Genomic DNA, 13218 nt, shown 5'->3' with positions numbered 1-13218 from the left:
GCAAACTTAGCATGAGTATTGCCAGTTTGAAGCAAGACGAATACCGCCAAAGCACTCACCCTGTGCCAGATCGCATGTTACTTAACAGACGTCTATCACTGTTATGGAAAGCAATCGATAGCTGTACAATCGATTGCAGCATTAATGCCGCACTAACAACGATACTTATCAGTTGTTTACGTATTTTTTTGTGCTTCTCGGCTGCTTAATACAAAGTTGTTGTACTTATTTAAATGGCAGCTCAGAGTGATCCGGCTACACCCGGTTATAACATTGCTCAAGATCCAGCGTTGATAAAGAATCGTGTTTACTTCGGCAATCTACCGCGATGTACACGCAAGGAACTTGAGAGCATTTGTCATTCGTACGGAACAGTTTTGGGTTCGTTGGTGCAAAAGAATTTTGGTTTTGTACAATTCGAAGACGAGGAGACAGCTAATAAATGTGCGGAGGCTCTCAACAAATCCACATTTAAATCGAAAACATTAATTGTACGCAACGCCAGTCAAAAACCAAAAGCGCCGGTGGCCAACCAAGCAATTGGCAATAATTTGAATACAGTCGGTGACATCGGAGCTGGACAAGTTCCCATGGCTGTGCAAGGTGGCATTATGATGTCAGCGGCTGCTGCAGCAACTGCGGTGCCCATCAATGACTGCGAGATCATTGTGGTCAATCGGGAGAATACGTAAGTACCTCTAATCGATGTTCTTCCTGACATTGATACGAGCTTTGTGTTAACAGCAAATATGCGGAATTCATTGAAGAACGCTTGACGTTGGCGGGCATGCGTGTGGATGTCCTCTTCCCCAACGAGGATGTGATGCTGGGCCAAGTGCTCAGCAACATCTCCGCCCGCGGTTGCCTCTATGCGGTGAGGGTAACGCCTCAAAATGAGCTCCACAAAAGCCTTACGGTTAATATTCTGTACGGTGTGCCCGCCGAGCACCGCAATATGCCGCTGGAAGACGCTATTCAACTGATAGCCAGTGATTTTCGTATGAAGAAGCAACGTGATGCTGCCGCCAGTAGCAACGCACCACGACATCCCGAGTCCATGCAGAAACTCATTGAAATGCTGGCGAATTGTCGCCCATTAACGGGTTTGCAATACGAATGCATCATCAAGTATCTGCAGGAGCAGCATGAGTTGCAGCTGAGACGGGAATTGGGCGATGCAAAGGCTCGCCTGGTCAAGCATCAGGAGACCGATCCCGAAATGGAGCTACAAAAGAAGATACTCAGTATTTTGAATAAACCGGCTGTCACCGAAATCAACAACGATCTCATGTACAACAGCTTCGAGGACGCCAAGGCCGATGTGCGTCTTATGGAATTGTTGAGCGATAGTCGTGTGTTGAAGGCGCTGGAAAGCATTTACAACCCAGAACTTGTGGAAACCATTTCACAATATCTTTAGAACATAACACTTTTATTAACTGCATTAGGATTAACAATTAAAACTAAGGCCACGAACGCTTAGCCTCATGTCCCTCGTATTTGCCTCGGTACTTCAGCCCTGTAACCAGGGTTGAGCTCTTGGGGAACGCTGTTTTTCCATTGAATTTCGTGTCCGTTGCCGGATTGAAACGCAAATATTCATATTGTATGTGCAAATTCTCTGGTAACTCAATGCGTTTTAGTGCATCCAGCGGCACAGTAGTGTCTACAGCCTGTTGATAGAAAGCAACCACATCACCCACTGTGGTCAGCTCATGAACTTGGGAATTGGGCACAGAGTGCTGGAGTTCTTCGAAGCAGGCGGACAAAAACTTGAATTTCTCACTTAAATCGGAGAATTTTCGTTGATCGCCGCCGTTGCTCAACTGCAATTTAGTGGCAACAGCGCGTACGCGTTCGGCAGCATCCTGAACTGGAGCATATGGCTTGTTGGGGCGCAAAAATCTACAAAAATATAAGACTTTATTACATGATAATAATTCAGTTGTTTATTTTTACCCTTTGGCTGAGATGGATTCAGCTACAGCAGCTAGTGTGTTGGTTTTTGTTTGTTTGGCGGCGGCATAGCTACGCTGTTGGCTAACCACCAGCTATAAATGATGTGTTTGATTAATGTTGATGTTGGTGTCATTTAATATTTAATTTATTTACTTACATTGCGGGGCAGCTTAAAAAAACCTTTACGTAAATTCACCGCTGCCATTGTCGTAGTGCTGTAAAACGAAGTGTTAACACGGCGCAGACAATATTTATGCACCCCTGCGTAGCTGTCAATTATACACAAGCAACTAACGATAGTGTGGCATTCGATTGCTTATTGGCAGTCTCGAAAAAACATAATATTTTTGTTAAGTTAAATGGTAAGGAAAAGAGTTGAATTAAAATTGTTTGCGTTCGCAGGCTCCATTTTGTTGACAATTTTACCAATTGGATAGGTTCGCAACAAGACTGTGGCGATATCGAAAAATATCGTACGGAAAACGTACTTGATGTTGCGATGAATCGATATATTGTCCATCCCTAAACGTCAATCTCGTCTCTTTCTTTTTCCGGTCGCCGAAATGGTACGACGCAAGAAATTTTAAGCTATCAAGAAATAAAATTTGTAAACATCTTAAATGTTTATGGAAAATATGCACTAGCATTGCAAAATGATGACACAGTGCGCGACAACTAAAGAGTTTAAAATAATATTTCGTGTCTCGTCTCTTGCAGGGTATTGATATCAACCACAAGTACGATCGCAAGGTTCGCAGAACCGAACCCAAATCTCAGGATGTTTACCTGCGTTTGCTCGTTAAGGTAAAATAAATGGGTGATATACAAGTGTGAAAAGTGTGTTAATTTGCCCCTGTTTTTGTGTTGTAGCTGTACCGCTTCCTGCAACGTCGCACGAACAAGAAGTTCAACCGCATCATCCTGAAGCGCTTGTTTATGAGCAAAATCAATAGGCCACCACTATCGCTGCAGCGCATCGCTCGTTTCGCCAAGGCCGCCAACCAGCCAGAGTCGACCATTGTTGTCGTTGGCACCGTCACCGACGATGCCCGTCTCCTGGTCGTGCCCAAGTTGGCTGTCTGTGCTCTCCATGTCACCCAGACGGCTCGCGAGCGCATCCTTAAGGCTGGCGGTGAAGTGCTGACCTTCGATCAGTTGGCTCTCCGTTCGCCCACCGGCAAGAACACCCTGTTGCTGCAAGGCAGACGCACTGCCCGTACCGCCTGCAAGCACTTCGGCAAGGCTCCTGGTGTGCCACACTCGCATACTCGCCCATATGTGCGCTCCAAGGGACGCAAGTTTGAGCGTGCTCGTGGTCGTCGTTCCAGCTGCGGTTACAAGAAGTAAGCGGTGACCTCTTGTGGAACAAACACCTTATATAGACGTCACTTTTTCGGTTAAGATCATGGAAATCGTTGCGCTCTTCGGGGCAATAAAGAATTTTTATTCCAAAAAGTGAACAATACCATTTCAATATATACACAACTAAAAAAATACTCGATCCTAATGCAAGTGTGTGCTCCAGTAATTGATAAGCGACTGATCCTGGGGCTGCACGCCCAATACCTTCTTCAACTTGGCCTGCACACTTCCGGACTTGGCTTGGTTAAGGCAGATTACTTTGCTGTGGAATCGAAAAAGAACTATAAATATCAAGGCTAATTTTTAGATGACTATTGTCACTCACTTCTTCCACTCTTCGATGAGCACTTTGGTCTGCTTGTTGAGCACCAGCTCCGTAAACGTTTTCTCCTCGACAGCTTTGACCGCCTTCAACAGCTTCACCAAAAGATCAGGCACTGACAAAGCAAGAACTTGGATTAATTGTTAAAAAGTAATAAACACAACTTTACTTACGCTTTCTGGGCAGTTCCCCGGGCCACTTAACGGACACAATATCGTTGCCATTCACGTGCTTGTCCAGGAAATCAATGCGAAACACTGAACTGCTTGCCATGGGCACAGCAATGTCATTAGACACCGAAATGATCTTGTATTCGGAGCTAATGGAATGCTGATGCTGTGCATCGATGCGCATCAGTTGATGCATGGGATCGGGCAGCAGTTTCTTCAGGCACATCATAAAAAGCACAGTTCTTTCGGGTGCACCACGCACAATGATCTTGACACCCGTCAATGCACAATAGCAAATGGTAGCAAAATCGTCCTTGTGCACAACTTTCTTGATGTGTCGTAGCGAGAAGAAACCCTCCTGTTCGGGATCATCTTCGTACATTTGTATCATGGGCAACGTGGAGCTGTTGTATGTGAGACGTTGTGCAGGCGGGCGTCCGCTGCTCTGTGGGGGTAACCACGGCAGATTACCGAATGTGATGTGCTCGGTGAGAAAGCGTGAACCAGCCAGCAGTATCCAAGCGAAATGTGAATGTAACTGGGCAAACACATGCTCTTCTCCTGTTAATTCCAGCAAGGAACGCGGTGTGGGCATCAGAAATTGTGCACCCGACAGACGTCGCTGGCGCGCCGAATAGTTCAGCTCCTCGGCGGCCTTGGTGCGTTGAGCCCCCGCCTGAAGCTCCATTGAGATTTTACGAATATGTTCGGCCAGAAATGGTTTGGTGTTAAGCAGAAAATACTTGTCCTTCATCAGCACAATGATTGAGAATAGTTGATAGTAGCCGCGCGCTTGAAGATCGCTGACGCGAAATGTGTGACTGAGTATGTGACCGCGTGTGGAGTCACCAAAGAACACGAAACCGCCGTCGCCATCGTTGTTGTCCTTATTTGTGTTAATCTCGCAGCTGAGACTGCGAACGGCCGCCTGCTTGACAAGATTCGCCACCTCCTGCAGTGTGGCCACTTTAGTGCTGACGAATGTGGCACCGCTTTCGGTGTCCTTGCTGTAGATGGCATTATTGTTATTGCGCCCCAGCGTATAGTTGCACGCCGAGCAGGTCTTTTGTCCTGGTTGTTGTGGTTGCTCCAAATTTACGAGGTCCTCGATTTTGGTGTCACGCAGCGTTTGCGTACAGAATATTGCGCAGGGACCATGCGCCTCGCAAAAGTGACATAGCGCTATCACCGCGTTCATCTAAAATAATGTTGACAAAACAGGAAAACAATACAAATACAAAAAATTGCAGTCGCGTGCCTTGGTTTATTTATTTTTATTTTGACAATGTGGCAGCATACGCTAAGCACAATAATACCGCATTGCGCAAATGTGTAATATTACATTTGGCCTACAAAAGTTGTTGTATTTACAAGAAATTTAAATTATTTAAAGTTATATTAAATGAAATGTCTTCTATAGTATAGAAATTAACATGGTTTTACTTGCAACTAAAGTCATCGAGCAGACTGCCTATCGATAATGGCTTATCGCTGCAACTGGCATATTTTAAAATACAGCATGGGGTCACACTGTCCGCCAACACTACGCGGTTGTTTCTTCCTTGTACAAAAGTTGATGTATTTTGCATTTATGTTTAATTAGTATTTAGAAATATGGCCATTGTGCTGTGTGAATTGGCGCGGGAGTGCTCGGACAACGAGCAAGACTCTTCGTTTATATACAACAAAAGACAATGGCGCATCATGGAATCTCTGGCGCCAAATGCAAACGAATTGATTTCAATCATAACAAACTGTAAGTTGGATTTAATTACATTTAAATTTAAATGCTTTTCGTCACAACCGGGTGCTTTTGCAGTTGCCAAAATACGCACCAAAAAGCTACACTTCAAAATATTGGATTCAACGGTCGTCTTGCAGCAGATAGCAGCATCAACGTTTCACTCAGCAAATCAACATGACTTGCAGTTGGCTTCAGAGTTATTCCCGTTAATATTCATCAATTATGCACCCACGCTGGAGTTCCAAGTGATGCAGGAGCAGCATGAACAACAGCGCGAACTAAAGAGCTATGTGACCACACAGCTCTACAATGCACTGTACTGCAAACACCAGGAGTCGGCCGCAAACGAGGAGAAGGAGAAGCCGCCAACTGTTTCACTGCCAAGTTGTTTCAAATCGCAGTTGCGAGGGTATCAACAACGCACGGTCAGCTGGATGCTCAGCCGTGAATGCCAGCCCAATGTATTTCCTGCCAATTTTACAATATGCCATGCCAACGATGGCAAGCATAAAGTCTGGAAGCACAATTATTGCCTGCAGTTCTATGAATGCGATGAAGAGGAAGAGTTACTGCCAAATGTAAGATTGCCACCAGGTGGCATACTTGCCGACGAAATGGGTTTAGGCAAAACCGTAGAGCTACTAGCAACGCTGCTGCTTAATCCGAAGCAGCATGTGGATAACACTTATTGGAACGTCAGCTTGGAGGAAGCAATCGATTCTGTGCCCCTCAAGCGTCGTTGCTTGGCACCTAAAGTACATTGCATTTGCATCGAACAATCAGCGGCTAAGCTGCTTGTCAAGTGCACGCTGTGCCAGCTGTGGCAGCATCAGCAGTGCATCAAAGACAGCCATAGCGACTATGTGTGTCCCAATTGCTGGACAGAATTGATGAGCATGCCCCAGGCACAGCTAGTGGAATCACGTGCTACCATCATAGTGTCACCCAGTGAGATTAAGACACAGTGGCATCAAGAGATTAGCAAGCATGTGGACGGCACACTCAAGGTGCTGCTGTATCCCGGTCTGCATGCGGGTGTCTGGTACAGTCCCTTGGAGCTGGCGCAGTATGACATTGTGGTGACCGATTATCGCATTCTGGGCCACGAGATACACCATACGCCGCGAAATTCAACCGATCGCGAAATGCGTTACGAGCAGCGCTATATGCGTCCCAGTTCTCCGCTCTTGATGGTCAACTGGTGGCGCGTCTGCTTGGACGAAGCGCAGATGGTGGAGAGCAGCACTTCGCAGGCGGCGGAGATGGTCAGCCAGCTGCCGGCGGTGAATCGTTGGGCTGTTACTGGCACGCCGATTCAAAAGACCATTGATGATTTGGCGCCGCTGCTGAAATTCGTGGGCTTCCACGAGGCTTGTGAGCCTCAAGATGCCTGGCACACGGTGGCAAATTCGTTTTTGCTCAAGCACAAAGCTGAACCGCTTTTGGAGTTGCTGCAGCATTGCATGTGGCGCACCTGCAAATCGAAAGTGGAGCATGAGTTGGGCATACCACCGCAAACGGAGCTGGTGCATCGCCTCGCGCTGAGCAATGTGGAGTCGCTTTACTACCGCGAGGAGCACTTCAAGTGCACTGAACTCTTTCTGGAAGCCGTTGCCAAGCACACCAAGTACAATCCCAATACGTCCAGTTCACGTTTGGCTTCCATTTCTCCACAACTGCTACGCAGCATGTTGCAGCCATTTTTGCGCATACGCAAAACTTGTTCGGTGCCCGTGGTGATCAATAAGAATGTTGCGACCACTAATTATTTGAATCCACAGGATTTGCTGGTGCATCTCAAGACCAACAATGAGATGCAGTGCAAGCGAGAGCTGCGCACTTGGGCATCTTCGTACAACGGTCTGGCGGCCATACACTTTATTCTCAAGCAGCATAAAGAAGCGATGCACAACTACAAACAGGTGCTGCAGCTAGCCAAGGACTACAACGATGACAACATCACGTAAACAACAAAAAAATGCATTAATTCAATTGTAAATATTAATTTAATATATCTTCTTTATAGGGTGGACAGCCTGCTGCAAATTCATGCGCTGCACAATCTGCTGTCGGCTTCTGAATTTGCTGCCGACGACGAAAAGCTCAGCGAAGAAGAGCTCCCCGCGTATCGCCTCAAATTGAACAGCTTGGAGCGCAAGTTCCTGGAAGAGAAGATTGTTGTGCTGCTGGCAGCCGAGGCAGCCTATGAAGCAAAGCTGGAGGAACTGGATAAGTTGCAGCAGCAATTCTCGTCAAGCATTGTGCAACTGTTTGCCACCGTGGTCAACATCAGCGACAATTGGCACACAGCTGTTTGGCATAAGATTGGCGAGGAGTTCTTTAGGCAAAATATTTCCAGTGAAAAACTGCAGGACGTGAACTCAGTCACGGGATTAATCTATATACTGCACAACTGGCATGACCGCTTGGAGAAGCAGCACAAACAATTGCGCAAAGACTTTAAGTTTCTGAAGCGTATGCTGCTCCAAGCCTGCGGTGCTGTCAGAGAAGGTGTCGCTCTCTCCGCGGACGCCAATCAGTTCATCAAAGTAGTCTCTGATTGCCACTTGGCGGATATTATGGTAAGTCTCATAAATATTTAGTTAATCCTTTATTTATAGATAATTCTTGGTCATTACTAACTGAGGCTGGAATATTAATAATGCAATGAGTGATTTCTCAAAATTCCAAAGCATCGACGCCGCTTTAAGTGTTTTTCTTCGTTCAATTAAAACACAAGCCATAGCATGTATTGTAACCAATGCTTATCAAACACATGAACTAATTGTAGCCTCTTTACATTATTTCTGTGCTAGTCTTGTGAAATATTTACCAATGCTAAATTTATCTAACAGGAGGACAAACCAACTGGTGACAAAAGACAAGATCCTCGCAAAAAACGGCATTGCTCGCTGTGTAAAATACATGAGACTGTAAACAAGTTTGAGTGTCTGCTCTTTGACAAGGAACTAGGCAAGGAGGGCACCATAACAGATGGCTCCGAAAACTCAAGCATGGAAATTATGCTCATCAGAGGTCAGTGTCATTAATTCAAATATTCTATAATTAAAAAATAACCTAGGAAACTTCTTTCCCAGTTGTTTTTGGTTATTTGCGTGGCAGACACGAGTTCGCGGAATGGAAGACAGAGTGTAAAAATAAATTGGAGCAGCTGGACTGCATGCAGAGCCTGGAGAAGCTACAAATCAAGTATTGGATTGAGGCAGAATACGTAATAAAGGCCTTTGATGAGCTGGATATGTGCAAAATGCGCATACTGCTCACAGAGAATCCCAAAGAGCAATCGAACTTTCGCATTTTACCATATCAACTGGAAGAGCAAACCAAGTTCAATATGGCGAATATTGAGGAGGCGCAGCTCAACTTTGTGCGGCTATCGGGTCGCCTTAAATACCTCAAGCATTTAAAAGACGATGCAGGCGACAAACCTTGTCCCATTTGCCAAACTCTGGACGATGATCGCGTAAATATATCTATACTCTATCAAATTGAAGAATAATTCTAATTCTACTTGCAGTATGTGATGTTGTCATGTGGTCATTACCTATGCCAAGAATGTCTGGATACAATGCGGAGTAAATTTGGAAGGAAGATAAAATGTCCCATATGCCGACAAGATTCACCACAGTAAGTGGCAATCGACAGTAAAAGTGTTCTCAATTAAATTGTTTATTTTTGCAGATTGTATTATTCCGTGAGAAAGGGCGTAAATCGTCCCAAAATCATTGGCGACTTCTCCACGAAAATTGTGTATATTGTGGAGCAGGTGCAAAAGATTCAAGCCGAAGACGCTGAGCAAAAGATATTGATCTTCTCGCAATGGGCAACGATACTGAATCATATTGCTAGCGCACTGCAAATGAATGGCATCAAGTATCGCAACAAGTTCACCAATCGCGACATCGATGAGTTCAAGGTGGGTAACCTTAACATTTTCATAACGAATTTGTAAGATTACAGAGCAGAGCTTTACCAAATAAGAAAGGATTTTTAGTAATCTCACAGCAGACGCAAGATTGATCAAAAGACTTTAATATTTAAATATGTGATAATCTTTCCTCTATTCCATTCTTTAGCAACCCGAACTCAAGATTACCTGCATGCTGATGCCACTGTCGCGTGGCTCCAAAGGATTGAACTTGATTGAGGCGACGCATGTGTTTCTGGTCGAGCCCATACTGACACCTGGCGAGGAGTTGCAAGCAATAGGACGTGTGCATCGTTTTGGCCAGACAAAGTAAGAGCAACAACTCAGCATTCAATAAAATCAAATTAAAATTCGACGATAATTTCTTCTCTTGCAGGCCGACAACAGTGCATCGCTTTATCGTCAATGGCACAATCGAGGAGAATATTATGACGCTTATCAAATCTGCCGACGACAGATCCACATTGTCCACGCACTGGGATCTGGATAACATGACTTTGGACAGCCTTAAGGATCTCTTTACGCTTAAGCAAACAGATTAGACTACAACAATGATTGACTATTTCGATATGTACATATATACATACATATGTCGGCACATTGACACTGCGTAGTTGCAGTTGCGCATTGGCACATTGACATGGCATCATCCGTTTTAGCAGGGCGACAGCGTAGTGTCGCTGTCACCGAGTATGGTTCGGAATGATGAAGGGACGACGCAGGCAGTTGCGTTTAGAACGTGTGAGAAACCGAAACTCGCTGTGCTAATACGATGTCTGCCAGAAATAATGATGCTGCGACATATCATATACATACATATTGTATTTGTATTTTGTATAGCTATGTGTTGTACTTAGAATTAAGAGTAAAGCTAGCTAACTATAGGGATGCAAAAATTATTGCTTTTATCGATGATAAACATTTCCAAAATCTTATCACACATGATCAATCTTGAGGTCATCGATTGAGGTGCCCTCGGCATGCGCTTTTTGCGCATAGTAGCCATCGTAGGAGCTTTGCGCCTTCTCGATCTCCTGCTGCTGCTGCAGTTTCTGCAGCTGCTCGTACGCCGCTTCCTGGATCTTGCGACGCTCCATGTCCGCTCGCCGCTTCACCTCATTCTCTTCGTACTGCTGTGCCTGCAGCTCCGCCGAGGCAGCCGCACGCTCTGCAGCTGCCTCTTGATACTCGTCGTACGAGTGCAGATTCTTGTCGGTTGCCTCCAGTTTGTGCAGCGATGACAGCTGCTCCTTGGCCGCCTCGGCAATCTCTTTACGCTTCGCATCCGCCTTGCGACGCGCCTCACGTTTCATGCGCTCCTGCTCCTCCAGTTCCTCGCGTGCCGCATAGAACTTGGATGAGATGACAGGCGGGCGATTCTCGTGCGTGCGCTGATGTCGCTTCAGCGCCGTCTCCTGGCGGAAATGTGTGCCACACGTCTTGCACTCAAAGGGCTTCTCGCCCGTATGAATCCATTCGTGGTGTCGCAGCGTTTGCGCCTTGGCGAAACGCTTCGGACAAAAACGACAGGCAAAATCCTTCACCTTCTCGTGTATGATCTTATAGTGACGTTTCATGTTGCCAATGTTATTGAAGCCTTGACCGCAACCCGGACAAATGTGTTTGCCCTCCTTCTTGGTGAAGTTGACTTGAGGTGACCACGACGGCACCGAAACTGAGGGTATGGGATTGACAGCGGTGCCAGCCAGCTGTGAAATGTCCACACGTTGCACACGACGCGGATCCTTGGGTATTGTGGCCACCGATTCGGCGCACACTTTCAACAGTTCATCAGCAGCATTTTGCGACATCAGGCCATCGACAACGACGTCTGCGGGATTGTGCGCTTGTGAGCCAACTACTTCGGCGATGTCCGTGCTCTCAGTGGCTGCTGCTCCTGCTGTAGCACCTTCGCCCAGTTCCACCTGACGCTGACGATACGTTTCCATGGCCCGCAACACGCGCTTCTCGTGCGTCTTCAGATGCTTCGTCAGGCTCTTTGGATAGAGGAACTTCTTGCCACACACCTTGCACTCGCAACGCTTCTCCCCAGTGTGCGTCATCTCATGGATCTTGCAGGCATGCGACTTGCCAAAGGTCTTGCCACAATATTGACACGCATAGTTTTTAATCTTCTCGTGCACAATCTTTATGTGATTGGCCAGACTCTGTTTGTTGTGCGACGCATGCTCACATATATGGCACTTGAACTTCTTCTCCTGCGTGTGTGTCAGAATGTGTGTGTTCCACTCCTGTCGGGTGGTCTTACCCACGCCACAATAGGGGCACACATAGTTCTTGATGCCCGCATGCCGCATCAGATGATCCTTGAGCGCGCTGTTGATCACAAAGCGTTTGCCACAAATGTTGCAGGGAAAGGGCAGCTCCTTGCCATCGTGCTTATACATGTGCTTTTTCAGCGCCATAGGACAACGGAAGATCTTCTCACATTCGGTGCAAGGATAATCACGAGGCGGCGCTGCCGCTTTCGAAATATTGTGCACCTTTTTCATATGGAAGGTGAGCAGACGTATGCGCGGAAACGTTTTGCCGCAGCCCTCAACGCTGCACGCATGAACCTCGGACAACTCCGTGTGGGCATGATCCACATGCAGTCGCAGACCGCCAGCTGTAGTGAAGCCCTTGCGACAACTCTCCACTTTGCATTGAAAGGGAAGCAGATCGTTGTGGTGCTTCATGTGCTCCTCGTAGCGTATGGCCTTCTTGAACTTCTGATGACAGATGTGACAGTCGATGATGCGATGCAGATGTCGCTCAGCCGCCGGAATACGCTTGCGTTTCGTCCTCGATTTGACGCCCTCCTCATCCGACTCGGAGCTGCCCTCATCCTCCACATCTTCAACTTGCTTTTGCGAACTCATTTTGTTGCCTCGTAGACGTTGTGCCAGCGGCATATCATCATCAGCATCACTGCTGTTGGGCTCAAAGTCCACATCGTGATCATCGGCAAACGAAACACCATCCTCATCCTCATCGTCGCCGCCGTCATCAAACATTTGCATAATGCCCGCCGCCTGATCTTCTACATCGGCCTTGACTTCCTTCTCAACCTCTTCAGCCTCTTTATCGACATGTTCGAGCATTTTAAACACATCCTCCTCGTTCTCAATGATCTCCATTTTGTGATTAAGCAGCGGATCATAGTTTATGCGATCCTCCTCCTCACCAGCCAATTCCCCATCTTGTGCTCCTCCAGCCACATTCAGCACATCAAAGTTATCGATGTGATTGAGCGGTGTTGCAGTTGCTGCTGTTGTTGCTGTTACTCCAAAGAAATTGTTGGCCACCATCTGCTGAAAGCGTTGTACCGAGTCCACACACAGCTTCTGAAAATCATGCAGATCATTGAGCCGGCTAAAGCACTGTGTGCACAGATTCATAGGGAAGCCGTCTTGTTGCTCCACGGCAAGCGAAGTGCACACACACAACTTTTTGGCCAGACCCGGAACCAGAAATAAATCGTAGGCGACATCATTTTGCAGGAGGTTTAAGCAGATGCGGCATATTGTGTGTATGGAGTATCCACTCCCTCCTTCATTCATTTTGTGACTACCGTATTGTTGGCGTACTGAATCAAAATATTATTTATTTTTATGAAGAAAACTATTCGCGATAGAAGAAGCAGCAGCAGCAGGCAGCGTGACCACAACACCAATTTGGAAATATACTTGTGTTTTCGCAAAATATACCA

At 46.4% G+C, this 13218-nt stretch overlaps 6 protein-coding genes across 7 annotated transcripts; 3 read left to right on the top strand and 3 right to left on the bottom strand.

Annotated features, from left to right (window-relative positions):
* Positions 1-145: 145 nt before the first annotated feature.
* LOC132793857 (nuclear receptor coactivator 5) lies at positions 146-1890 on the top strand. Its single transcript, XM_060803978.1, has 2 exons — positions 146-688; positions 745-1890. Exons 1-2 carry the CDS (start codon positions 234-236, stop codon positions 1418-1420), a joined length of 1131 nt encoding a protein of 376 aa, XP_060659961.1. The 5' UTR covers positions 146-233; the 3' UTR covers positions 1421-1890.
* On the bottom strand, positions 1416-2254 carry LOC132793859 (large ribosomal subunit protein mL50). The gene is made up of 3 exons (XM_060803980.1): positions 2117-2254; positions 1960-2051; positions 1416-1905 (listed from the first exon to the last, which is right to left on the bottom strand). Exons 1-3 carry the CDS (start codon positions 2162-2164, stop codon positions 1464-1466), a joined length of 582 nt encoding a protein of 193 aa, XP_060659963.1. The 5' UTR covers positions 2165-2254; the 3' UTR covers positions 1416-1463.
* A 48-nt stretch (positions 2255-2302) lies between these two features.
* Positions 2303-3414, top strand: LOC132793860 (large ribosomal subunit protein eL18). 2 transcript variants are annotated; one of them, XM_060803982.1, is made up of 3 exons: positions 2303-2321; positions 2677-2763; positions 2830-3414. In XM_060803982.1, the coding sequence occupies exons 1-3, from the start codon at positions 2319-2321 to the stop codon at positions 3304-3306; spliced, it is 567 nt and encodes a 188-aa protein (XP_060659965.1). In that variant the 5' UTR covers positions 2303-2318; the 3' UTR covers positions 3307-3414. The 2 variants fall into 2 exon arrangements, with proteins under 2 accessions (XP_060659965.1, XP_060659964.1); XM_060803981.1 differs by lacking the exon at positions 2303-2321 and adding an exon at positions 2433-2525.
* LOC132793856 (folliculin) lies at positions 3155-5108 on the bottom strand. The gene is made up of 3 exons (XM_060803977.1): positions 3817-5108; positions 3647-3758; positions 3155-3583 (listed from the first exon to the last, which is right to left on the bottom strand). Exons 1-3 carry the CDS (start codon positions 5009-5011, stop codon positions 3463-3465), a joined length of 1428 nt encoding a protein of 475 aa, XP_060659960.1. The 5' UTR covers positions 5012-5108; the 3' UTR covers positions 3155-3462.
* A 78-nt stretch (positions 5109-5186) lies between these two features.
* On the top strand, positions 5187-13092 carry LOC132793854 (E3 ubiquitin-protein ligase SHPRH). The gene is made up of 9 exons (XM_060803974.1): positions 5187-5569; positions 5633-7520; positions 7584-8139; positions 8413-8593; positions 8656-9041; positions 9096-9205; positions 9260-9494; positions 9655-9815; positions 9883-13092. The coding sequence occupies exons 1-9, from the start codon at positions 5428-5430 to the stop codon at positions 10046-10048; spliced, it is 3825 nt and encodes a 1274-aa protein (XP_060659957.1). The 5' UTR covers positions 5187-5427; the 3' UTR covers positions 10049-13092.
* On the bottom strand, positions 10442-13069 carry LOC132793855 (zinc finger protein 420-like). Its single transcript, XM_060803976.1, has one exon. It carries the CDS (start codon positions 13067-13069, stop codon positions 10442-10444), a length of 2628 nt encoding a protein of 875 aa, XP_060659959.1.
* Positions 13093-13218: the final 126 nt, after the last annotated feature.

The sequence above is a fragment of the Drosophila nasuta genome, chromosome 3 (assembly GCF_023558535.2).
Source record: "Drosophila nasuta strain 15112-1781.00 chromosome 3, ASM2355853v1, whole genome shotgun sequence".
NCBI lineage: Eukaryota > Metazoa > Arthropoda > Insecta > Diptera > Drosophilidae > Drosophila > Drosophila nasuta.
Note: the sequence above shows the minus strand (reverse complement) of the source record. Positions and strands in the feature narration are given on the sequence as shown.